The 27,180-nt window shown below is 43.0% G+C and overlaps 1 protein-coding gene across 9 annotated transcripts in view; it reads left to right on the top strand.

The window, feature by feature from the left end:
• Positions 1–27,180, top strand: part of LOC111860956 (SLIT-ROBO Rho GTPase-activating protein 1) — a 145,888-nt gene that overhangs the window by 57,129 nt on the left and 61,579 nt on the right. For 5 of the 9 annotated variants that reach the window (XM_023845139.2, XM_072709863.1, XM_072709861.1 and 2 more), the window contains exons 2-3: positions 6,376–6,571; positions 21,482–21,644. In XM_023845139.2, coding sequence (XP_023700907.1) covers positions 6,376–6,571; positions 21,482–21,644 — 359 coding nt within the window. Of the gene's footprint in view, positions 1–6,375; positions 6,572–20,439; positions 20,571–21,223; positions 21,371–21,481; positions 21,645–27,180 lie in introns of those variants that run through there. The other 4 variants (XM_072709862.1, XM_072709865.1, XM_072709866.1 and 1 more) reach the window with 3 other exon arrangements.

Consider the following 27,180-nt stretch of genomic DNA (forward strand, 5'->3'; position numbering starts at 1 on the left):
AAAAAAAAGGTATGAGAGGAGGAAGGTTAGGCCATGGCAAAAGTTGGCCTCAAAGACATTCTAGCAAACCATTGGTGGATTCAGAAGGGGGAAGTAGAGCTTTGCTTTGTTTACAGCCACAATGGTGTGCTGCTGACTTCAACTGGGGGGACCACGTTAGTTGGACCTCAGAACCAAGAGGAGAATTGCAGATTCCATCCTTGTCATGGAACACTGGACCAGCTGTTTACTCTGTAAAAGTTACTGGAGAGTTCATGGGAGTTTGGCTGGTTCAGTGTCTGTCTGTGTCTGTCTCTGCCCCTCCTGAGGGAAACAGGCCCTTTATCTATGGTCTTCGTACAGACTCCTGGAGCCAGGGGGTCAGATGGCCTTGATGAGAGTAAGTTGTATAAGAGGCAAAGAACATGTTGAGCAAGTAGCAAGGACAGAAAGAAATATAAAAATAAGAAATATGAAAGCTATAGATGAGTGAACTAAATGAACATAAATAAATAACTACAAATTGACTAGGGAAATCCCTCAATACGGTGACCTTAGGATCACATCTCTGCTTTTTGCAGATGATGTGGCTTTGTTGGCTTCATCTGTCTGTGACCTTTAGGATGTATTGCAGAGCATTACAGCTGAGTGTGAAGCGGCCAGGGTGAGAATCGCTACCGTCAAGTCTGTGGCACTGGTTCTCGTGGAAAAGGGTGGATTGCTCCCTCCAGATTGGGGAAGAGTTACTATGTCGAGTGGCGCAGTATATCTGGGTCTTGTATACTATGGGTGGGGTGGGGAATTGATTCTGTTACAAATCAGGAGGTCAAAGCACTGACACACTGGTGCCAAGAGAACTGCCCCCCCTCAATATCACCAAGATTAAAGAGCTGCTAGCAGACTTTATGAAGGAACACCCCTGATTTTCACATCACCGCAGGTCCAGCACTTTCATTGGCTAGATATTTGATGGATGTCTGCGACACATCTGCGATATGTCTGGTAGCATCCCATATGAGGCTTTTGTTGGAGATGATCATAAACTTTTGGCAAGCGGAACACTGGAGCTAAAATCATGTAGTGTGAACTTAGCATTAGGTTTTTTATTAGCCCAGTCTGAATTTCCTGGCAATAGCACACACTCAGATGATGTGTAAAACAAGTTAGCATGTTGGATGTAATTCTAGAGAAATATCCAAGTTTGGTATAACAGAGCCGACAGACATTCTTAATCTTATCAACTATTCTGTCTGGTGTTGGCATAATTTATTGGGAAGCCAAAATATTCCCAAACTACTGATTTAAGTGATGTGGGAGGGTCTTTCAGTTCTTCTGCAATGTCTGTAACAAACTAAAAAACACAATTTGCATAATATTTTCTGTGTTGAACATATAATAGAGAATTTAGGTTTCTTTTCACTTATGTCAAGAAATGTATTAATTCGTTTCATTGCATGTTCCAACCTGAAAATGCTGTAACTGAAAGAGATGCAATGAATACGTGTAATGTTGCAGCCCTTGTCGTTTCTTTAAATATAGACTTGAAATGCTCTTCAGAAAAATCTGTTTAAAAACAGCGATACATATCGAATCAGCAAATGTATTATCTATATAATGTTGATTCTGGCGATTACTGCTGATTCCCACCCCTGTTGTTCACAAGTGAGGGAAGAATGGAGCAGGAGATCAACAGATGGCTAAGTGTAGCATCAGCAGTTATGCAGACGTTGTGCTGGTCTGTTGTAGTAAAAAGAGAGCTGAGTCAAAAGGTAAAGCTATCGATTTACCGGCTGATCTATATTCCTACCCTCACCTATGTTCACCAGCTCTGGATAGTGACTGAAATAATGATATCGTGAATACAAGTAATGGAAATAAACTACCTCCCCAGGAAGTTAAGACTCAGCCTCATAGATGGGGTGAGAAACTTGGACATACGGGGGTGGGGAGGCTTTTGCTCCTCCGCATCAAAAGCAGTCAGCTGAGGTGGTTCAGGGATCTGTCTAAGACTGCCGCCCCTGCTGATGGGCATTGATGGATGGATGGAAGATAATGAAGTGAGCATTTTGTAAAATTTAAGGAATATGTGGAATGGCTTCATGGGTGCCCGTGAAGAGAGGTTTAGGAACCCAAGCAGTGTTCTTCAAGGCATAGAACAAGATATCAGTAACTTTTTGCAGAACAGAAGCAGAACAATTCTTGTTTTTTTGTGTTACTGTTTATTTGAATATATTCCAGTGTATTTTTTTTAGCAAATGTACACTTACTACCCTGATATGGCTTTTGCACAATACTGTTTGTTTATTTTTTGCCATTAGAGGTTTATTAAAATAAATTGCACAATCTGCATTTCTTCCTTAATATTCTATTTGTATTCTTGCTGAGTAGTGCAGTTAATATTTCCATAAGCTCTTTTGCCTGTTAAACCACTGCATGGTGCAAAACTAAAGATGCACACAGTTGCTCACTGTCCAGCAGACTCTCCCATTTAAATGAAACCTTCTGTGGACCTGACATAGGTTTTGGACAGCCTTGTTGAACATCCAGTTAGCCACACAGGAGGGTTGGGGGTGAGAAGTTGGTGTAATTGATGTATATAAAGTACCACTTAGACTACCACCCCCCCATTTTCTCATAGAGGGTCTGTTTCCTGAGTGGGTGGGTAACACGCCTGTTATCTGCACCGCCTGTGCTTGGCTATTATCAGAGCCCGTCTCCCTTGTGTGTCAAGGAGCATGTTTCTCCGCTGTGTGCGGAAATGAAGCAGCAGCGTGCCCATCTGCTCTGCCTGTCATTAAACTCCTTTAAGGCCCCCTTCCTCTCCAATGTGCTGCACATTAGCGTCAGACTCAAGTCACTCTGATCTGTTTCCCTGACAGGCGCCATGCTTTTCATATCCTCCACCAAGATGTCTGCCCCCTGTGCTTTGGGTTGAATGCCTTTGCTTGGGGTATGCGTCGTAGAGTGACTCACATTTTCCACTTGACTGTCACTTTTTTAAGTTGTCTGCAAGGATCCATTCTTAAAAAGCACGGGTGTTCACAGTAGAGAACACAAGTAACTTACCACCAATTAATACGAATACAGCATCGTCTATGACCAATATATGTATAACTGAGGTTGATGTGATACTAAGCCTAGCTAAACTCAAAATAAATAAATCGCAGGGCCCTGATGGCATCTTACCTATAGTCTTAAAATAGATGAGGGATATTATTAGCCAACCTTTAACTTTAATATTCCAGAAATCGTTATCTGCGGGTGTGGTACCATCAGATTGGAAGCATGCTAATATAACATCCATATTCAAAAAAGGGGATAGAAGTAATCCAGCAAACTATAGGCCAATCAGTTTAACTAGCATTACTGGAAAAATAATGGAAGCTATAATTCAAGTGAAAATGGTAGATTACCTAGATTGAAATAACATTATAAAGGATAGCCAACATGGATTTAGGAGAGGTAGATCCTGCTTAACGAATCTACTTGAGTTCTTTGAGGAAGCTACAAGTGAAATTGATCACAAAAAGGCCTATGATGTGATCTACTTAGATTTCCAGAAGGCCTTTGATGTTGATATCGAAGTAGGCAAAGAAATGTTCCAAAACGTCACCATGCGTCACCATGTCACATGGTACAAAATCCTCGCGAGAGCAAGATGACTTGAGACAGACCGTGCAGCACAAACTGGAACCGCCTCCATGACAACACAACTTTGCCCTTATTGGCTGAAGATTTTAGTCACACGCATGACGTTTGTATCCCAGGAAGTTCCATTGCTTTATCTGCTATTTCTCCCGAAAAGCACATAAAGCAGTGAGAACTGGTTTCAGTTCATTTACCTGGTAAAATAAAGTTTAAATAAATTACATAAATGCTCTAACAGTACAAGTAAGTTAGTGGTTTATTTATTGTTAGTTACTGTAATGTTTAATCGTCCAATCTGTGAAGAAGGCATGCAGGTGATATTTGTATAGATTTATCTACACCCTTCTGGAAGTGCTGCCATTGCAGTCAGGTCTCACAGACTACGAGGAGTAGAAGTTGTCCAACTTGGCTGCAGTCAGTTTATACTCCACCCCTGCAGCCGCCGGCAGATCGCGCTCCATGTTGCGTCAGCTGCAGACAGACCTAAGCCCAAGTCGAACGCACCCATTGCTTCTTTAAGGGAGGATGGGCAAAATTACAACGTCGTCGGTGATTGGCTGTTGTGCTGGCGTTCAGTAAACCTCTGCTCGATAAGCCATCGAGTTGTCTGTCTCAGCGCATTCTCTAAAACGGAGAAAATTTGGTTGATCGAGTTTTATAGTCTGTGTGTATCAACGTGATCGTCCTTATTTTTTATCGATAAAAAAATCGAGATCGTTTTATCGCCCAGCACTAATAGCATTCTCTTCAATTCAAAGCAGAGGATCATTACATAGCCGTATTCATAGCTTACCCGAGGCCTCTCTCTTTGGTATAAGAGACTTAATATGAACATCTTTCTGGTACATCCCATCTCTTTCCCTTGACGAGGTCTGATAAAATGGTTATAGGAGAGGATTGCTGACAATATTATTTTCCATCAGGCCTCGTAACTATGACAAATCTGGGAGATTTTAAATGAGAGACGTATGGACAATATAATTGAAAAGATAACATGAATTTGATTTAACGAGTAATGACACTTTACAGCAATGCCTTTTTTCTCTACAGTTGATCTGAGTAATGTGATGTCCATTCTAGCCCTAGTCTGTTTTCGGTCTTGGTCTTGGTCTCGCCTTAGTGTGTCTTGGTCTTGGACTTGGTCTTGGTACCCTCAAGTCTCGGCAGTGTCTTGGTCTTGATACCCTCCGGTCTCGGCAATGTCTTGGTCTCGGTTTAGGCGGTCTTGACTACAACACTACCATTCAGGGAGCAGAAATATAAAGTACAGATATTTTATGGGTTCCACTGAAATAAAGGTAGCTGAATACGAGAAAGATCTCGGTATGTATGTTGATGCTTCCATGTCCCACTCTCGCCAGTGTGGGGAAGCAATAAAAAAGGCCAACAGAATGTTGGGTTATATCTCTAGGTGTGTGGAGTTTAAGTCAAGGGAGGTGATATTACACTATATAATTCCTAGGTAAGACCCCACCTAGAATACTGTGTGCAGGTTTGGTCACCATACCTCAAGAAGGACATTGCTGCCTTAGAAAAGGTGCAACGAAGAGCTACGAGAATGATTCCTGGTCTTAGAGGAATTTCTTATGAGGAGAGGTTAGCGGAACTGAATCTGTTTAGCCTTGAGCAAAGGAGACTAAGGGGGGATATGATTCAGGTCTATAAGATTCTAACGGGTCTGGATGCTGTTCAGCCAAATGACTATTTCAATATTAGTCTAAATACTAGAACTCGTGGCCATAAGTGGAAATTAGCGGGAGAACATTTTAAAACAAATTTGAGGAAGCACTTCTTTACACAGCGTGTAGTTAGAGTATGGAATAGTCTTCCTGCTAGTGTAGCGGAAGCTAAAACCATGGGTTCCTTTAAATCAGAGCTAGATAAGATTTTAACAACTCTGAGCTATTAGTTAAGTTCTCCCCAAGCGAGCTTGATGGGCCGATCTGGCCTTCTCTCATTTGTAAATTTCTTATGTTCTTATGATTGTCTGAAAAAATCTTCAGTTTTGTTCCTGGAAGTTTAGGAAGACTGATTTTTCTTTAATTCAAAAACTCAGAGTATCGATGCTGTATTAAATTATTTTCATGTTGGTGTAAACCTCGTGGTCATAGGTGGAAATTAGCGGGAGAACATTTCAAACTGGATTTAAGGAAGCACTTCTTTACACAGCGTGTTTAACAACTCTGAGCTATTAGTTAAGTTCTCCCCAAGCGAGCTCGATGGGCCGAATGGCCTCCTCTCCTTTGTATAGTTATGTTCTTATGTTCTTATGATGTTGGGAGATGTAGGAGAGCTTCTAGGGTGGCTAGTGGCAGATCTTTGCCAACTTCTGTCATGATGCCATATGTTTGTTGGGTAGAAACATTTTTATTGTTCATCATTTTCATAAAATTAAAGAATAAAGACCTGCAAAGAATCTGTTCAGTGGGTACTACTGTAGGTTTCTGAAAGATATTTTTTGGCTCTGTGTTTGTACATGGCTCTATGTACTTCTGTGATGTGCTGTTTGTACATGTGTCTACATGCTTGTGTATGGCTCTGTGTGTTTTATACAGACCTCTGCATTGTTGTTTGTGGTTCAGTATGTTTGTATATGTTGCTACATATGTGTTTGGCTTTGTGCATTTGTACATGATTTTGCATGCACTTTGTGCTTTCTTGTGTGCTTAAGCATGTCCCTACATGTACTTTATGTGTTTCTGTGTACATTGGACCTCACCAGTCACCTCATATTCTGGGTCCCTGCAGAGATCCGGTCCCAGCTGGTGGAGCAGCAGAAATGCCTGGAGCAGCAGACGGAGATGAGGGTGCAACTCCTCCAGGACCTGCAGGACTTCTTCCGGAAGAAGGCAGAAATCGAGGTGGAGTACTCCCGAAACCTGGAGAAGCTGGCGGAGCGCTTCATGGCTAAGACACGCAGCACCAAGGACCACCAGCAGTACAAGTAAGGACCCTCCTGAGTTTGGCTCTGACTCTCTTGTGTCCATCCTTCACTTTAACCTCGTTTGCTGATAATCAGAGTCCTCAGTCCTGTCGCTCAGATGCAGCCAGGTGGTCAGCATGTAAGGTCTTATCATCAGATGGCTTCTCCGGTAACTCCACTATGACGTTAGCTTGCATATCTGCTGAGGTTAATTGCCCCAGGTGATTTAGGGCTTATTACCTACCATGTTTGAGGCTGGATTTATCTCCAATGTGACATGAATTATTGAGATGCCATATCCTGTGGGAGAGGCAAGGGTGGGGATTGGGAGTGTTGTCTGCAGCGTGCGTGTGTGTGTGTGTCTCTCTCTCTCTCTCTGTTTCCTGGCCCCTGATTCTCTTCCCCCAACTGCCGTAGCATGAGTCCGTGCCACAGACAGGCTGTTTTTGTTCACTGTTCTCCGTCTCACTCCTGGGGAAACGTTCAGCCAGACAGTGACCCCCCTCTCCCGGCCAGTGATTCACATGAGTTAATAGCGTGGCAGTTAGTGGCCCCCGCAGGCAGTATGGCTGGGCATATGGGACAGGTAGCGTGTGTTCTTGTTTGCGACATGGGCCATATTTTAATTCGGTGTGGGCCACTCATACATGCTGCTAGGTTTTGTGGGCGGAGCTCGCTTGCTAGTGAGTGAGTGGTGAGAAATGCAGATGCATCTGCTCTTTACACAGCCTGTGCCTGGGTGGTGCCACACACCCTGCACTCTGCAGTGCCCCCTGGGGTGTGATTGGGGGGTAGGGCTGGTGATTTAATATTGCCTGTTTTCCAAAATGTAATATATACTGTATAATGATATTATATAATAACCAAGACCCTGTGGTTATGGAAATTGGAAGGATATCTATGTAATAAGTAATACAGATGCTCTTAATATATATTTTTTAGAAAATATACAGATATTAGTATGTATTGTCTAGGTTATTAGAAGTCGAAGATTCTAGCGGATTCCTACCAGTTCCAGCTCTCCCGTTTGTACGGAGTTGGCACCACAGAAATGCCAGGCTCCTGAACGTGCCCTTTAATTTACAAGCGTTTCTGTATCACTGAGCCAGGCGGCATAGCTGCCCTGGTGGTTATGTGTATGGGGGGAGGGGTTGTCTAGCGATAAAGGGACAGCTGAGCTGGCTGTCTGAACCTCCTGTTGGACATTTTTGTTCAGTGTCCTGGGGGTTATTTCCACTGACACTTTGAATAAGTGTCTATCATTCCATAGATCACATTACCGCCCCAGAAAAAGGATGTTTAAGCACTCTCCATTTCCGTGGGGATTACACATGTTGACTAAAGCCTTAGAATCAGCCTGTGAGGCAGTGTTATGTTAAAACTTCATGCTTCTCATTTCAGAATGTACAGTGGATATAAAAAGTATACACAACACTGTTAAAATGCCAGGTTTTTGTGATGTAAAAAAAAATGAGACCATGATAAATTATTTCAAAACATTTCCTTCCCTTAATGTGGCCTATAACCTGTTCAATTAAATTAATTAAACAAATCTGTTAAGGGGAAAAATACAAAAAGATATAAAAAAAATGTGCAATAAGCCAGTTGCATAAGTGTGCACACCCTGAAACTAATAATTTGTTGAAGCACCTTTTAATTTATTAATTAGAGCATTCAATCTTTTTAGGTAGGAGTCTATCAGCATGCCACATCTTGACTTGGCAACATTTTCCCACTCTTCCTTGCAAAAGCTCTCCAAATCTGGAGATAGCCCTGTGCATAGCCCTCTTCAGGTCACAGATTTTCAGTTGGATTTAGGTCTGGGCTCTGATTGGGCCATTCCAAAACTTTCATTTTCTTCTTGTAAAGTCGTTCTTTTGTTGATCTGTGTGCTTGGGGTCATTCTTCCATTGAAAGGTGAAATTCCTCTTCATCTTCAGCTTTCTAGCAGACACCTGAATGTTTTGGGGCCAGAATTGACTGGTATTTGTAACCGTTCATAATTCCCTCCACCTTGGCTAAAGTCTAGTTCCAGCTGAAGGAAAAACAACTCCAAAGCATGTTGACGCCACAACCATGCTTCACCGTGGGTATGATGTTCTTTTGGTGACGTGCAGTGTTGTTTTTGCTCCAAACATACGTTTTGGAATTATGCCCAAAAAGTTCAACCTTGGATTCATCAGACCATAACACATTTTCCCACATGCTTTTGGAAGACTTGATGTATTTTTCTGCAAAATATAGCTAGGTGTTTCTTTGTAAGGAACGGCTTCCGTCTTGCGACCCTACGCCATAGTCCAGACATATGGAGAATACAGGAGATTATTGTCACATGTAGTACACAACTGGTACTTGCCAGAAATTCCTGCAGCTCCTTCAGTGTTGCTGTAGGCTTCTTGACAGCCTCCCTGACCAGTTTTGGTCTTGTCTTTTCATCAATTTTGGAGGGACGTCTAGTTTTTGGTAATGTCACTATTGTCTCATATTTTCTCCACGTCTTGATGACCGTCTTCACTGTGTTCCATGGTATATTTGATGCAGTTTTTTTGTACCCTTCTACTGACTGATACTTTCAACAATGAGATCCCTATGCTTTGTAAGCTCTCTATGAACCATGACTTTTGCTGTAGGATGCAACTGAGTAAATGTCAGGAGAATCCCACTAGGACAGCTAAACTTTATTAGGGGTTAATCAGAATCACTTTTATTGCAAAAATACTGAATGCTATCATTAAATCAAAAGATGCTTCAACAAAGTATTAGTTTAAGGGAACGCACACTTATGCAATCAGCTTATTGTACGTTATTTTTAATATTTTTCCCCCTAACAGATTTGTTTATTTTTCAATTGAATTGTACAGGTTATACGTCGCATTTATGGTGGGAAAAGTTTTTTTACATCACAAAAACCTGGCATTTTAACAGGGGTGTGTACACTTTTTATATCCACTGTAGATCTGGTTACATTAACCGGACAAATCTCATAGATATTGCTTGAATCCTTATCTTCATCACACTGTTTTTGCTGATGAGGGTTAAAAGCAGGGCGTTTTCCCCCACTTGACTACCTGTGGAAAGCTGTGTTTGAAATTCAACCCCATAGCCTTCAGAGGCCCTGATGTAGAAAAAGGATGGCCTGATGTGAATGAAAGCTGTTTGCTACTTCTGGAACCCTTTCCTTCTGTTGGTATTATGTTGCATCAAAAACAGAAAGATGACAGTGTCACTAATAAAGGATTGTGACAATTTAACCTTTTTCATTAGATCAGGAAAAACAATAAACATTGAATCATGGCTTCTGATGTTTTTCTTTTACTGTGGAAAGATGTGCCACAAACAGGGCAGGTCCTCTGCTGCTGGGACTCACACCCTGTCACCTTCCCATAAAGCAGTGGTACTGAGATACCCTGTTAACCAGAGGAGCAAGTGGCCTTAGTGTCCATCTGCAAGTTAATCTGCTTAATGTCATGTGACGGCATCACACTTTAGAGCGACACGGTGACTCGTATATGTCCGTAATGCGATGCAATCATTTTTGTCTCGCTTCCTGCATCAGGTGTCGTCTGTGCTGCCTGTGTGACTTTGGTCATTGCCATAGTGGCATGCTAATATGTTTCCCACCACCACAGCAGCATTCTAATACATTTCCCATTGCATTGCATAATGCTAGTACATCTCCCATCACCATAGTGGCATGCTAATTAATTTCTCATAACCATATTTGCATGCTAATGCATTTCTAATTGCCATAGCAGCATGCTAATGCATCTCTTATTCTCATAGCAGCATGCAAAATACATCTCCCATCGCCATAGTGACATGCTAATATATCTCTCATGGTCATAGTGGAACACTATTATGTCTTCCATTACTACTGTGGCATGCTAATACGTTTCTCATAGGCAAAGAGTGCTGTGCATGCCATCAACATGACAGTACACCAAAATCGTGAGATCCTAGGCAGAAAATCCATATGTGACTGCTGCTAAATCGGCAAACTTCAGTGAGCGATCCTCGTTGGAGCTGGAGCTGACTGTTTAAATCATTATGCCGACAGATTTTGTTCTGTTTCTCTGGCAAAAACACATCTTCAGCAACTTTATTGGTAAGCATGCGTGGACCTGCTTATCGACCAATGTGTTTCAGACCGCGATTACATTCATGGGAACCATAACAGCACAGGGAGATGCCATTTAGCTCTAATGTTATTACAGTGCATGATAGCTGGGATGGGCCGTTACACCAGTAATGAAGGGCCTTTCTTTGGCGGTTCCTTTTTTATCTTTCATATGGCAGTTTTACATTTCACATGGGCTTCAGCAGTCAGATGTTTTCCTGCCCCTATGAATTCCTCCCTGATGTTTTTCATGGTGCCACAGCAGACCAGTTTAGCAGGAAGCTTACAGAGTGTCCCTGGCACAGTAACCTGTAAATGATGGCATTACAGAGATAAGGTTGTGATGCCTGTTTACTGTGCACAGACTCCATCACTATCTTCTGTTCCGGGTTTTTTTGCACTGTGATATGTGTTGCCTGCTGTGAAAAGCAGACCCTCATTGGTTATAGAGATGGGTTTTTGCACATTGCCTCTTTAAAATAAAGGTGTTGGTGTCTCTGTATTGTTATTGATCCCAGAGAGCTAAAAACACAGTTGATGTAGATGCTCTCCTCCTCTCCATTCTGCACAGGGGTAACTCAGGGGGGCAGTAAACTTGACAGTAAACCTGAGCAACATAATTTTTCCTGTGGCAAAATTACTTATTGCACCATTTCTTGGGATGGGGGTGTGCTCCTCCCTGCTCCTCCCTGCCTCCTGTATTTGTGGGTGGGGTCATGCAGCTGTCTGCTCCATGCTTGGCCCTTTTCTGTCAGATTAGGGTTGTGCTGCTGACTGTCCCTTACTGCTCCCTGTCACTGGGAGTGGGGCTGTGCTCCTGTCTGCTTATTGCTGTGGGGGAAACTGGCAATCCTTATCCAAAAACTGTCAAAATTTGTGAAAAATGGTGGGGGCAAGTAGTATTACTTATACCATTAAATTAGATTCGTAAAATTGTACATTTGTATAACGGTCAGGTCCTGCATTGCATAGCTTTCCACTAGGCCAGGGGTTGGCAGTCTTTTTTGTGGGTTGTGGTGGGCCTCACATTGAGCTTATTTGGCACTGCCGTGCGGTAATTCAATTATTCTGTTTTGTCTGCCTGTCATATTTCTGAAAGTACATATGAAGAATACATACTGTAGAAGGCTGTAGAAGACTGTGACTTAAAGTCCACTGAGAACATGAAAGAATGTGACTCTTTCCCGAAGCGAGTTTGGGATCAGCTCTCTAGACCTGTAATGCATTGCATTAATTGCAGTTCTTGAGAGCGTGTAAGGAATATACGATCAAGGGCATCTCATTCCCCCTCTATGTCACGGTACTGCCATGTCCCTTGGCCTTTCGTTTGGTTTTTACTGAATTGCATCAGCTGAGGTGGGGAAGGGGAGTCTTTATCTATGTGTTAGCTTTAAGTAGGAGCCTCTCTCTCATTTCTGCATTTGCTTCTTAGGTTTGTTTTCTGTTTACTGTGATTGATTGCAGCGTGACATAATGTGTCTCAATCTGTGTGGCAATTTTTGTGCTTGGCTGGCACCCTGGTACTGTCGTCACATGTGACACCACTTCCTTTTTGCTTAATGCAATTACTTAGTAGTCTGAGGTGAAGTCTAAATAGGCACATTTATACATCAATCCCCTCCTCCCCCCCATAACAAAGTTAAAATTCAGAACAAAGGTTTTAACTATTTTTTTAAACTTTCTTTTATAGATTTTTGGGTAAAATCAAACTTATGTCAAGTGGAGCTAATATTACTGTGATCCCCCGCTATATCCTCCTGAGACCCAAGGAAAAAAGTGTCCTTCAGTTTTAGGTTATTTGTCTTTGGAGGAAATAAGACATCTTAAAATTTAGATTTTTTCAAATTTATTTTTATTTTTAATTTCACAGCATGTCCTCTTTAGCAGAGTGCAAATTACCCCTCCATAATTGGGGGGTACTGCCTTCATAACACTTCTATGACCACAGTGGCGACTAGCCCATAGGGGGCGCTCGGGCGCCGCCCTCCCAGATGTGGGGGGAATATAAAAAAATATATATATATTTTATATGTTTAACATATAATGTTAATAATGTAATATATGTTTAACAAAACAGTATTTGGGCTATCAGATGAAGCTTCTAAAAATGTCCATAAATATGAAATTGTGGAGTGCAGAATCAATACCACTAAAATTCAAATAATAGGGCTTATTATTAGCTAGCTAGTTTTTTTTTACGTTGCCCCTATAGGTTTTACTGATGGTAATGTTTTTTTCAGAGCATAACGTTAGATCTTCTTATGCATTAACATTAGCCTAATAACAAACCACATAGGCGAAAGATGGCGAAATAATTTCAGAAAGGCACACTTTATTCATATTACACACATACGGAGTTCATCTCCTTGGAAAATGACCATGATCGATTTTACCTCACCAAATAAGCCTGGTTTAAATAGAGAACTTAACTTATCTTGCTAGTTAACGTAACTAACGTTTACTGTACAGGCCTCAGAAGGACAATGGTAAGTAATTCTACTTATAAAGACATCAGCTTGCATTAGTAGATGAAACACTTAAATGAATAACTGAAGGTTGTAAAATAACACATTTTCAACAGGCTACTTACAGTTGCCAATACACAACGAACAAGTCACTCAATTAGAATGAATGACGCAACCGACTGGCTAACCTGCCTTTAGCGCCGAGGTGGTTAAAATGGTACGGTCCACATTAGGGGTGTTTGAAATCGTTTTACATAACCTCACCTTGTAGGAAAATTTTATCTTTTTTTTTTTTTTTTTACAACAAATGAAAAATGGTAGTACCCCCCTAAACCGCTATTTTTGTCTCTTTGGGGGGGTCTGGGTCTTGATCGGGGGGTATAGTACCCCCCGTAATTCGAACCATGCTCTTTAGTGCACAACAGGAATAAATATGTTTCCTAACATCAGTGAAAAGATAGATACAAAAATAAAATGTCCACTACAATGGACATAAATGTATGGAAGCCCATTTCCAACACCGGGGAAAAGAATAATGTAATGACCAGACAACATGCGTAACTCAAAAGAGCACTTTAATGGACCCTGTACGGACGCAGCCCCAGGGTATATACAGAAATCCAGAGGTTAAATTTAACACTTTTTAATACCTTTTTTAATACTTTCTCAATATTTTTTAAAACCCGCATGGCATTGAGTTGCAACCGTTTTTAAACAAGTTTCAAACTGATTTAAAGATTTATAATGTTACACAATTTTGGCCTGTACAACAGAATTTAAATAGGGAACATGGGTCAGCAGAATAAATTTAGTGACTGTGATTTTGAAAACATCTTGCATTTAACTTCTTCAGTCACAAGTCCATATCTTTATCCACTAGGCTATTCATGGCAAGTGCCTTAATTGTTTGGCTTTTTCTTCAATGAGTTTGTCGATTTGCAGCAGTTGACCAACTGCTCTCATCCATGCATTCCTGATTTCTGAGTTGTGCATCGCATATAGAGCGCTGACTGTCATTATCATAAATTTATCACGCTGATTTAAACTCTTGGTGTGTAAACCTTGTAGTTGCCTGCAGGCATCTTACGTTAGCAAGATAAGTTTGGTGATAATTAATGCAGCTAGCGAATTACTTACAGTACATAAAAACCTACTACTTGGGGTTGCAATCGTTATCGTATTGACCAGTAAACGACAAGAAACATAAATAACACAATCAACAAAAATCTGCTGCCAAGTCAATCAGTACTTGTACTGATCGCTTGCTCCATTTTGATCGCGGTTCCCGAAGAGAACTCTATCGGCAATCTATGGCTCATCCTGCTAGTCCCGGATGTAGAGGGTTGAATTTCGGATCGTATTTTAAACCACTGAAATTGTGGCAGCGTATTTGAAACAGCGAAAATAACGGGACTGAATATTGTAAAGCAGAAATAAGAGGACTGAATGTTACTGCTTGATTAATAAAGATGCGAATAAAACACATGGAATATTTTCAACTGAATTTGTTCTTTTGAAATTTATTTTGAGGCGAAATTATATGAACTGAATTCATGTGGTTGAATTATAAACATGCACTTTAAAATACGTATCTTTTGGAACTGAATTTTGGAAGCCGAATATTTTTGTACTGAATATTTAAGCAATGAAATTACGATTGAAATGTTTTCAGTTGAAATGTTCAATGTTTAAATGTATGCACATATTAAATTACAGTCCCCAAAAATTCAAAGCGTCATTAATGCAATGCGTTTTTATTCGATAAGTGTAATTCAACGTGTTTTTTTTCATCAACGACTTTTGTCATTAATTTACTTCCATAGTCCTTAAACGTTGGTTCCTCTAACCACTTACGTGCAAATTTGCACTTACCCATGATGACTATGACTTAGCTTTTCTGAGTGTAAGCAGCCAACATGTACTTCAGCGCGCAAACTGTTTAAGACGTTGCTCTACCACCGAATATGACGTCAGCATCACAGAGATCATCTATGAATGAAGGAATGAGCTAATCCACATTTTAAATAATTTGCGAGAAATTTAGCAGATAAACTTTAAAACACAAATGGACAATTTGTAGTTAAAAAAAAATCTAAAATTTAATACCTCGTAAATTTGCGTGTAATACCTTTTAATACTTTTTAATGGCTTTAATTTTTGCTTATGTGATTTGCTACCTTTTAATACTTTTTAAAACCCCGCGGACACCCTGAGCCCACGCCAAACTCACAAAAAGAACAGGATGCAACAGAAAAGACGAGCAACAATTATTGTTCCCCAGTATATAAAAGGTTGTGTGGAGCCCACCACTTTTCCTTTTATCCACTCCGCAGGTACCCCACATTCCCGCTATCTCCAAACCCACCGAGATTGGCTGAAAAGGGGTGGGAGGATTGCCCTATAATAAACATTAAATAGTCCTAGTCCTCTAGCTGCTACACTACCCCCACCGCATAGAGTTCCTCGCCCCCGAGGGAACACACAGTCCTGTAGCCTCCTGGGTGGTCTTCTCCGCCTTTGAGGTGGCTGCAGGCCACCGTCACCACCTGGAGTAGTACTGTCGGAAGGATCCCGGTGACCTAGGGAGAAAGGTGAGCTGGACACCTGCTGAACCCCGTCTACCAGTTCAGGTGAACCTGGGGCTGCAGAGGCCCTCGGCACTGGACTCCCAGGGAAAGCAGGATCAACACCCTCCCCCAAAGTGACCATGGGAGCAGCAAGAGGGCTGGACTGAGGGGTGGACAGGGATGAGCTCCCTCTATAGGGAGCCAATCTGTCCCTGTGCAAAGCTACCTTCCTTCCTCACGGGGGTAGCTGAACCCGGTAGACCATGCTCCCCATCCTCTCCATCACTCTGCAGGGCCCCACCCACTGGCTGTCCAGTTTTGGGCAGCGACCCTTCTTCCTCTGCGGGCTGTACACCCATACGAGGTCCCCAGCCTCAAAATTCCCCCCCCTCACATGTAAGCCTTTGTCTTACTCCCGCTTTGACCAATTGGCCCCTAGCAAAATTGTGGGCAGACTCTAGACAGTCCTGGATCTTCCGGGCATACTCCGGACCTGGTGGAGCAGCAGGAGCATCAGGGGGTCTGCCAAAGCTCATCTTGACAGGCGTCCGCAATTCTCTCCCCAGCATTAGAAGGGCTGGTGTGCAACAAGTGGAGTCCTGGACAGCTGACCGGCATGCTAACAGCACCACAGGCAAATGTCGTCCCAGTCCCTCTGGTGCCTGCTTGTGAGGATAGCCAGTTGTTCTGCCAGAGTCCGATTAAATCTTTCCACTAGCCCATCGCTCTGTGGATGCAATGGGGTAGTGCGAGTCTTATGAATGCCCAGCATCTCGCACAATGTGGTGAACACTCGTGACTCAAAATTGTGACCCTGGTCGTTGTGTATGGACCCTGGCACTCCAAACTGACTGAACATCCCCTCTAGCAGTGTGTCTGCAATGGTCTCTGCCTCCTGATCAGGCAGTGCATAAGCCTCTAGCCATTTTGTAAAATAGTCCATTGCAGACAACACAAAACGATTCCCGTGGTCTGAACATGGGAAGGGGCCCAACACATCTACCCCAACCCTCTCCATGGGGGAGCCCACAGGGAACAGCTGGAGGGGGGCACGTGACTGACCCTGTGGCCCCTTCCGGGCAGTACAGGGATCACACCGAAGGCAGAAATCCTCCACGTCCCTCCTCAGCAGCCCCCAGTAGAAACACTGCCTAACACGCCGGAGTGTTTTCGTAACGCCGAAGTGTCCAGACCCCACGGCCCCATGAGCAGCCTGGAGGACCTTCTCACGCATGGACTTGGGAACGACCACCTGCCACCTCTCTTCCCCCGTGGCAGGCTCAATCCAGGCACGCTGCAGCACCCCATCGCACAGGCATAAAGTCCCAAACTTAGCCCACAAGCCTTTCGTGGTAGATGACAGAGCAGCCACCTCCTCCCAGGGTGGCCGCTGCTGGCCTCGGACCCACTGGAACACAGGATGCAGGTCAGTGTCCCTTTCTGCTCCTGCCCCCACTCTGTTATGTCACCTAGCTGCTCTGCCTGCCCCCATGAAACCAGTCCCGCAACAGCGCAACTCACCTCTTCATCACCAAGTTCTCACTCTCGATTCTCCCTCTTCACACAATAATTGCAGCCATCAGTTGCACACGGCCGCCTGGACAGAGCATCTGCATTTGCATGCTGCAGCCCCGCCCTGTGTACGACCGTGAAGTCATAAGCCTGCAGCTCCTCAATCCAGCGTGCAACCTGACCCTCAGGCTCTTTAAAGGACATGAGCCATCGAAGCGCTGAATGATCAGTTCGGACAGTGAAGGGCAAGCCGCAGAGGTAATACCTAAAGTGGCGCACAGCACACAGCACAGCAACAGTCTCCCGCCAGGTGACACAATAGCGTCGTTCCGCCTTATTGAACACCCTGCTGTAATAAGCCACTACCCTTTCCCCCTCCTGCCCCACCTGAGAGAGCACCGCGCCCAACCCCTCATTACTGGCATCGGTGTCCAGAATGAAAGGCAGGCTGGGGTTGGGGGGGGTTAACACAGGGGCCTCAATCAGAGTCTGCTTAAGGGAGGAAAAGGCAGCCTGGCACTCGTCGGACCACACATAGGGGAAGTCCTTCTGCAGGAGTCTAACGAGGGGGGCAGCAGTACAAGAGAAGCCCCGCACAAACCGCCTGTAGTAGGAGGCTAGCCCAAGGAAGGCCTTAAGCTGCGGCTGCGTGGTTGGAGTGGGCCAGTCCCTCACAGCCTGCACCTTATCCTCCATAGTGCCAATGCCCAACCCCCCCAGCTTGTGACCCAAGAACGTTACCTCCCTCCTCATCAGACGGCACTTCTCTGGGTGGAGTTTCAAACCTGCCGCAGCCACTCTAGTCAATACACCCTATAAGGCACCCAGAGCACTCTGGAAGGAGCTGCCGTGTGCAAGAATGAAGAATGTCATCCAGATAAACCAGACATTCACTCCGGGGAATGCCCGAAAGCACCCTATCTATTAAGCGGTCAAACGTTGCCGGTGCATTGCAAAGGCCAAAGCACAGAACCTTAAAGTGCCATAGCCCCCCATTTAAGCAAAAGGCTGTCTTGGGCCTGGCCTCTGCAGCGTAGAGCTTCTTGTCCCGAGCCGCCACGTCCGGGTCCGGCTTAACTCCAGCGATCCCCGGTTGAAACATCTCCCACAAAACAAGTGCCAGGAAAACCGCACAGAAAAGAAAACAAAAAGCACCTAATAGCGAAGCGCTACTGTCGGCAACCCCGAAAAATGAAAAGTAGCAAAATTGTTGTTTTACTTCTGACACCAATTGTAATGACCAGACAACATGCGTAACTCAAAAGAGCACTTTAATGAACCCTGTACGGCCGCAGCCCACACCAAACTCACAAAAAGAACAGGATGCAACAGAAAAGACGAGCAACAATTAATGTTCCCCAGTATATATAAGGTTGTGCGGAGTCCGCCACTTTTCCTTTTATCCACTCCGCAGGTACCCCACATTCCCGCTATCTCCAAACCCCCCGAGATTGGCTGAAAAGGGGTGGGAGGACTGCCCTATAATAAACATTAAATAGTCCTAGTCCTCTAGCCGCTACACTAATATAAAATTTAAGTCGAAATCTCGTTATTTCGTGATATCTCGAAATTTAAAATTAATTAAAATTCATAATTTCGACTTACCTCGACATAACGAGATAACTATCTCAAAATTTCGACTTGGTATCTCGAAACAAGTTTCTAGCTTTAATAACTTTTCACAGAAGTAAGGTGGGGCATTTTTTATGACAGAATCGTGTTGTCGAGTTCACAGACAACGATGCACACCAATTACGAAACACGTAATCAAGCAATACATTTGCTTTGTCCCACGATGCACTGCCTAAATCACACTTTACAACTTACTTATGGATTAATTTGTGTTATCAATTAACTGTCAATATGTATGAAATGGAGCAATGGCATGTAATATGGATACGATGTAATAATAACTGTTAGACAGAAAGTGATCTTGAAAATTCAAAGGGTGTGCATTGTCCCCCAGGTTCCCCTGATCCATGCACACTTCATAGGACATGGCTGTCTCATTTTGTTTCAGACATATTAACCCTTTAGTGCATTACCCCTATGCCATATAATATGGATACAATGTATTAATTAATAACTGATAGACAGAAAGTTATTCTGAAAATCCAAGGGGTGTGCATTGTTCCCTGTAGTCCATTGATCAAAGCACACTTCACTAGAAGTGCCTGTCTTGTCTAGTTTTAAAGTTATTAACCCATTCATGTATTGTCCCATTGCACATTATACGGATACATTCGAACATTCAAAAATTAATTAAAATTCATACGTAAAGCAATCTAGGGAACAAAGGGGTGTGCATCAGTCGCCATGAGCCCAAAATGCTAAACCACCATGTCATTACAGCTGACAGCACCTATAATATTAGCTATTAACATGATTTTGCACAAATCACGAAATGATTTGAAGCGCATAAATAATCGGTGTGCATCGTTGTCTGTGTACTGGACAACACAATTCTGTCATTAAAAACGCACCACCTTCTGTGAAAAGTTATTAAAACTAAAAACTTTTTTCGAGATAATTTCGACTTAGTTATCTCGTTATTTCGAGATATTATCTCGAAATTTCGACTTAGTTATCTCGAGATAATATCTCGAAATTTCGACTTAAATTTTATATTATTTTTTTCCCCGGTGGCGGAAACGGGCTTCCATATAAATGAATGGGTGGGGTCCCAGGAGGATATTGCGGTTCAGCCATCGTGCCCCCGCTATATCGCAAACTTTTCCCCGACGCATCACAGTTCTCTACGTATCGCGTACCTTGCTTGTGGTCCAATTGTTGCGAACAAACTTTTTGTGAACTTTTCATTTTGTTTTAAGCCCTGCGATTTAAGGCTTAAACTATATAAAAAACTTTATTTATATGTTTTTTATATATTGCGGATTTTCACCTATCGCTTTTAAAGTGTGTAGGAGGGATATTTTAAGGCTTAAACTATAAAAAATATTTATTGATATAGTTTTTCTATATCGCGGATTTTCACCTATTGCTGATGGGTCTGGAACGTAACTTCCGCGATAAGCGGGGGATCACTGCATGTAATATCAAGAGCTGAGTTTGTTTCGTTTAAACATTAAGTTGTCGCAATGCCTTTATCAGAGGGATAAAGTGAACTTGTATATTGGCATGCAGACAAAAATATTGGAAGCTCCTCACATTCTTTGCGTGGGATGAGGTTGTGTCACCAACAGTATTGTGTTGGCTACAGCCTGGGTGCCCCCTACAGGCCTGTCAGGTGCCTGCGGTTTCCCAGGTGGCCTGCTTTGTGACCTGAACATTATAAGCAAAGCCAGCCTCCTGACAGGAAGTACCCTTTAGTCTGTCCAGCCTGTGAACCTAGGATGTTGGTGTGTCTCTTATTTGCTTGCCAGGAATAGCCTTTTTGTTTCTATTGTATGTTTATGCTGTTGATATAAACCTGTAATGCTCAGACATTTTCGATTCAGGGTCCAGTTAAGGAACAGGACTTGAGATCTGAGGAGGACCTGCTGCTGGCTCTAGAACTTATAACCTTAGAAACCCTAAAACCTGTTATTTGTCTCAGTTAGAGCTGTCAACCAGGAAAGCAAATAGTGGCAGCATGGAAATGTTTGTTGTTCTTGTGTGCATTTTATTTATCTCTTTGTGGAATGTGATTTGATTTCACAGAAGCTTGACAGCCTGGAGTGTTTTTTTCCTCAGAAAACATTCAGAGAAAGATGTTACTGCTGTAGCTTTTTCAGATTCCCCTGGGATCTTCTCATTTCTGTGCTGTAGGATGTTCTGTTCATATGAAGTCTTTAGCTACTGATTCCAATTGAGGTACCCCTGGGGTTTTGGTCTGGGCTATTTTATTCACCCACCTTTTAAACCCTGCTTTCAAACCCATTGTGCTGAAGCGGTTACCTTTTCAATCTCTGCTGCTTAAGTCTCTACATCTGTGCCCTAGAAATGTCTTTGATGCAAACCCCATCCAAAGGTTTGCAGCATAATCTCATTATAGCACTGTCTTCCATCTCAGTGATGTAGACCAGCTCTCGCTGGGGAGGGATAAGACTGATCTGATGTGCTGCTCTTCCATCCAAGACACATGATGATCCACTTCACAAACTATTGAGCATCCTGTTCCAAGACCGTAAACTTGAGAAGCTGTGATTCTTGGTCGATGGTAGGGCTTTTTTTTAGGGCTGGTTGGCATCATTTCCATCATTATATTTGATGACCTTGATTATGCCTGACAGTCAGTTTCCCTCTTTGTTCCCAAACCCATCCATCCCAGGAAAGACCAGAACCTGCTGTCCCCAGTTAACTGCTGGTACCTCCTACTGAACCAGGTGAGGCGGGAGAGCAAGGACCATGCCACCCTCAGTGACCTGTACCTGAACAATGTCATCATCCGTTTCATGCAGATCAGTGAGGACTCCACTCGACTCCTCAAGAAGGTGAGGCCTGCCCACCATCCAGCAACTCTCAGCTTTTGCTTCTTATCTTCTGATTGTTTCTGAAGAATCCAGGCAGTTATTAACAGTGTCTCCTACTGTGCGTTTCCTGCTGGTAGCTATGTGTGATACATTGCACACTGCTATCATTGCATAGTATCTTGGGAGGTAACCAGGAGGAAAACTCTTTTGCAAACAAGAAATTCTTGCATCTGGGTTAAAGTGTGGATGTAGTTGAATGATACGACAGCTTACTCTGTTTATTGTGTGCATTGTTTATAGAGCTTACACACACTCGTGTTTTGTGTCAAGTACCTATACATTTCTAGGAAACCAGAGCACCCAAATGTTTTAAGCTTGCTGTAGCTTCTGAATTTCTCACATGGGGAAGGAAGGGCTTGATGTTTAAAATCACTCTTTATGGTGTGACTGTCCCCGGGCGGATACTTCCCCGCTTTCTCAGGCCGATGAATAGGCTTGCTTCTGTGCTACTTGATGGTTCTACTTGTAATTCTGATTTTTGAAACACAAGATTACCCTTCAGTGATGCTGTGTCTGGAAGTGATAATAATGCATAACTCTTTCAGAGTTTAAGGATCTCCTGATGCATGGGGTTAGAAAAATGCCCTTTACTGAGTTTGTTCTCTGCATTTAACAAAATTGAATCTGTGAATCTGATGAATGAGTGTGACGCTTTAATTTCCATTTAAAAAAAAACGAATCTCGACTGAGCCATTATTGCGTCCTGCCCTCATTAAGCCTCTAGCTCAAACAGGCTATGTTAAATCATCATCTGCGATCCATATCCTTGGTCTTTCTCTGAGCTGGGGTTGGCCCTCTTGTAGTCACAGCTGAATCACAGTGTGGGAGTCCATGATTAAAGCATTTCCTCATGAAACCACAACGATCTGTCAGGAGTAATGGCTACACAGACCTAGCAGACTCCAATCAGGTTATTATGTGAGTAGCAAATAAATGCCAAAGTTCCTGAAAACCTCTGGATTACTATGATTTAGCTAGCATTAGTTTTACAGGCACCACTGAGCAAGCATCCAGGATCTCACAGCAATGGACAGGCTAATGTAGCCCTAAGACACAGATGACTACAAGAATACAATGCCCTGGCCAAAACTTGTATAAAGCATGTGAAATATATTTACAAGGACAGGTTGATGAATTTGAATGCTCCACCCCAGGCTGCTCATCCAAGGGCTGGTCCGCTATGGGGCAGCGTTGAATGTCAATGGACTTTAGAGCCCATCCCAGATATTGGCATGCACATAGATGATGACCCTGTGCATAGGGACCTCTTTGCTCTACATGTGTCGTAGCTTTGACAGTAATATGAAAGGTGTAAGGACAGATAATGAGTGCAGGAATCAGCATGACTGATGTTTCAACTAACATTTTCACAGTCCTGGCTGGCATTATTTCGGCTGGTTTTGCCATGGAGGCAGCGGGAATATCGAAGTTCTCCCCACACTTCAGTTAAATGATGCTCTCAACAAGCTCCAAAGCAGTTGGGTGATTATTCTGGATAGGAACAGTGCCAATGGGTGCAATCATATTAACCTGGAAAGTAAACCTCAGTACCTCAGTGTCATTTTTAGAGATTTGAAATACCACAAAAAAACATTTTCACAGTTGATTGTTATACAGATCTTTGGTTAATCCACTTCATGAACCCACAAAGACACACAATTAATTAATAATCACAATTTTGACAAACAATAAATTACATTCCCTGTAACCTATAAATAGTTTTAGGCTGTGGTTTTATTGCTTGTCATGTTTTTATAAAATGTGAGGGCAGGCCTAGAAGAGCGCTGAGAACTCTTATCTCCACTATGAACTATGGGAAAATGCTTTCTACATAGACAGAGTGAGAGAAATTAAGCCTCAAACATATGGTGGGTGAGAATACTAAACTGTCCTATCAGTGCTTGATTTTATCAAGAACCTGCAACCCATTGTAAGTGGGTTCCAGTCAGTGACTGATCAAGCAGTGTAATCTCGCCAACCTTGCGTACAGACGCCTCACTGCAGCTCTTGATACTCTGAAAGGAGTGCAGAATTAAAAGCAGGCCATTCCATCAGCAGCTGCCCTGCTGCTGCAGCAATGGGCGTTTGGGAACAAGGTGCTGGAGTAAGAAGCATTAATTACAGGCTGACAGAAGCAGGCCATGGGAAGGGTCTGCTGAGGGCTGCTCACATAGGCCCAGTGTGGTGTCAACACTTCTCCTCACTGCCCCAGGAGTGCTACAGACATGGCTGGCCCTTCTTATGCCGAATAAGATGGTTTCTCAGCAGAAAAGGTTTAATTGGAAATTTAGTTGAAATACTTGGGGAAATGCAGTGATAGAAAGTGTTGCCATGATAGCAGTGATGCTATGCGTAAGTTAAGCAGAAGCTTGGCGATGAGGGCCTTCAATCCTCATGTGTTTGGCCCACCTCGGAAGGGACCAAAATCTGACAGTGGAGGGTCATCTACATGGTTGGGAAGCTTGTAGTTTACAAATTATGGTATTACCTGGTACCTTATCTGTGCCATGCAGGTCTTAGAACAAACATGTGAATTTAAAGATCACATCTGCTCTACAATATATCCATCCGTCTTCCATATTTCCAACACAGGGTCATGGTGGGAGCCTGCATGTTGTATTAGGAAGCACAGGGCAGAAGTAGTGGTGGGCGATATGGCATAATTTATTGCCACCGGTGGCAATTTTATCCACGTTACGCATTTCAAAATTATTGCAAGAATCGTGATACAGTACTACACTTACATGTACTTTAATTTAGCAGATGCTAAATAAATGAGTGAGTTTTCAGTGAATGCCCATTTAAAAGTGCACTCTATCTCTAAACCGTTTGCTCCTTTTGGGAGCATAGGGCCTCGACAACACTCCTCCAGCGAACTCGATTCTGGGCGTCTCTCTTCAGCTGAGCCCATGTCCATTCGGCTGCCTTCATCTCTCGCTCAGTGCAGCGTCTCCACGTCTCCCTTGGCCTGCCTACTTTTCTCTTTCCCTGTGGGTTCCACTCCAGCGCCTGCCTTGTGACATTGTCCGGGTTCTTGCGCTCTTGTGGCCTATCCAGCCCCATTTTCTCTTTCGGATCTCTTTGTTAATGGGGGTCTGCTTTGCTCTTTCCCACAGGGTAGCATTAGAGATCTTTTCTGGCCATCTGATGCGTAGGATAGTGCGAAGGCATCTGTTGATGAACACCTGTAGTTTGGTGGTTGATGTCTTGGTCAGTCTCCAGGTTTCTGAGCCATACAGTAAAACTGCTTTCACACTGGTGTTGAAGATGCAGATTTTTGTCTGTCTGGAAAGTGCGGTAGATTTCCAGATGGGCCGCAGGGTATTGAAGGCATGTCTGGCTTTGTTGATGCGGCTTTTGGTGTCCTTGTCTGCTCCTCCATCCTTGCTCATCACACTGCCCAGGTAGACAAACTTGTCGACATCACTAATGTTGGATCCTTGTAGTTGGATTTGATCTTGCTGCTTATTGTTTATCCGTATGGTTTTTGTCTTTTTGGTGTTGATCTTGAGCCCAACTTTGCCTGCTTCCTCTGCGAATCTGTTCAGTTTCTGCTGTGCATCTTGTTGTCGGGGAGACAGTAGGCTGACATCATCCGCGAAGTCGAGGTCTTCGAGCTGCTTGGTGAAGGTCCATCGAATTCCTGTGTTGGCATTCTTGGTGGAATTCTTCATGATCCAGTCCACTACCAGAAGGAAGATGGTCGGCGACAACAAGCAGCCCTGCCTCACTCCAGTCTTGACCTCAAAGGGCTCCGTCAGCTTGCCTTTGTGGATAATCTGGCATATGGAACTGGAGTACAGTTGCTGGATGATGGCAATAAACTTGGGTGGAATCCCATAGTGTGCCATGAGGTTCCAGACAACCTCCTGGTCCACGCTGTCAAAGGCCTTCTCGAAGTCCACAAAGACTGAGTAGAGTGGGGATTGCCATTCAAGGGACTGCTCTATGATGATGCGCAGAGTGGCGATGTGGTCGATACACGACTTGTCTTGCCGAAAGCCTGCCTGTTCGTCTCTCAATCTCTTGTCTAGAGTCTCCTTCAGTCTCTCTAGCATGATGTGTGTCAGGATCTTGCTGGGAACAGACAGGAGCATGATGCCTCGCCAGTTGTTGCAGCTGGATAGGTCACCTTTCATGGGGAGATTGACAAGGTGCCCTTGTCTCCATTCATCAGGTACTTGTTCCTGTGTCCAGACTTTCTGTAGCAGGGGGTGCACTACTTAATACTATTATTATGATGGAATAAACCGACAAGCAATATCACACGCCTGTGTGTTTGGAACCTGCATCAGTACTACAACAAAAACAGACCGATGTGAAACAAAGCAATTTAATCTCACTTCTTTATCAGTTGCCTGACTAAGAAGATCTTTGTTTAGTAACTAGTAAACTAAAAACGTATTTGATCTTTTATAACCAGTTAGCTAACTTGGCAATAATCAAACAAACAAACAAATAAATAAAAACACTTAAAAATATAATGGAACTTTTAAAATGATTGCATTTGTGTTACACACAAAAAAACACACCCATAGATGGGTTGACTATGCTGTCGATTAAACAGGACTGATAAGAAAAAAATTGGTTCCAGGAAAGGTTCTACTTTATGTTGAATGGTTTGGATTAACACAATCTACTGTAATTTGCAAACTTTGTAAAGATTTTGTTCATAGAAAGAAGTGCAATTGTTCAGAAAAGATACTGACCAAAGTAATAAATGTTTGCTTGAACTCACAACTTTTCAGACATTAACACTTAAAAAAATAAAAGCACTGTTGCTATAATGAGTTGGTTATATGTACAATATTTTACATACCTTAATAGTTAATTATGGGCCTATTCATGTCAATGAAAGGCCCATATTACTATTCACCTAGTAAACTACATTTTCCGAATTTGCGCTGAGCCCATAAAATGGACATAGCTCACTTTGGTGCCAAATTGTAGGGCTTGCCTAGCTGGACGGATTGACATATCGTTTGTCTCCGTAATCCTTATGGATTGTGTGCAATTCCCTCTCAAAGTCGAAAAAAAAACTTTATTATTATTATGGGCCTATTCATGTCAATGAAAGGCCCATATTACTCTTCACCTAGTAAACTACATTTTCCGAATTTGCGCTTAGTCCGTGAATGGCACGGAGCTCACTTTGGTATCAAATCGTAGGTACTTTATTATGGGTCTATTCATGTCAATGAAAGGCCCATATTACTCTTCACCTAGTAAACTACTTTTTCCAAATTTGCGCTCAGCCTGTGAAATGGACGGAGCTCATTTTGGTGCCAAGTCAAAGGGCTTACTTAGACGGACGAATTGGTATATCGTTTGTCTCGGTGCACCTTACGCATTGCGTGCAATCCCTTCTCAAAGTCGAAAAAAAAACGTTATTATTATTATTGTGGGCCTATTCATATCAATGAAAGGCCCATATTACTCTTCACCTAGTAAACTACATTTTCCCAATTTGCGCGGAGCCCATGAAAGGCACGGAGCT

This window comes from Paramormyrops kingsleyae, chromosome 3 (assembly GCF_048594095.1).
Source record: "Paramormyrops kingsleyae isolate MSU_618 chromosome 3, PKINGS_0.4, whole genome shotgun sequence".
In the NCBI taxonomy this organism is placed as follows: domain Eukaryota; kingdom Metazoa; phylum Chordata; class Actinopteri; order Osteoglossiformes; family Mormyridae; genus Paramormyrops; species Paramormyrops kingsleyae.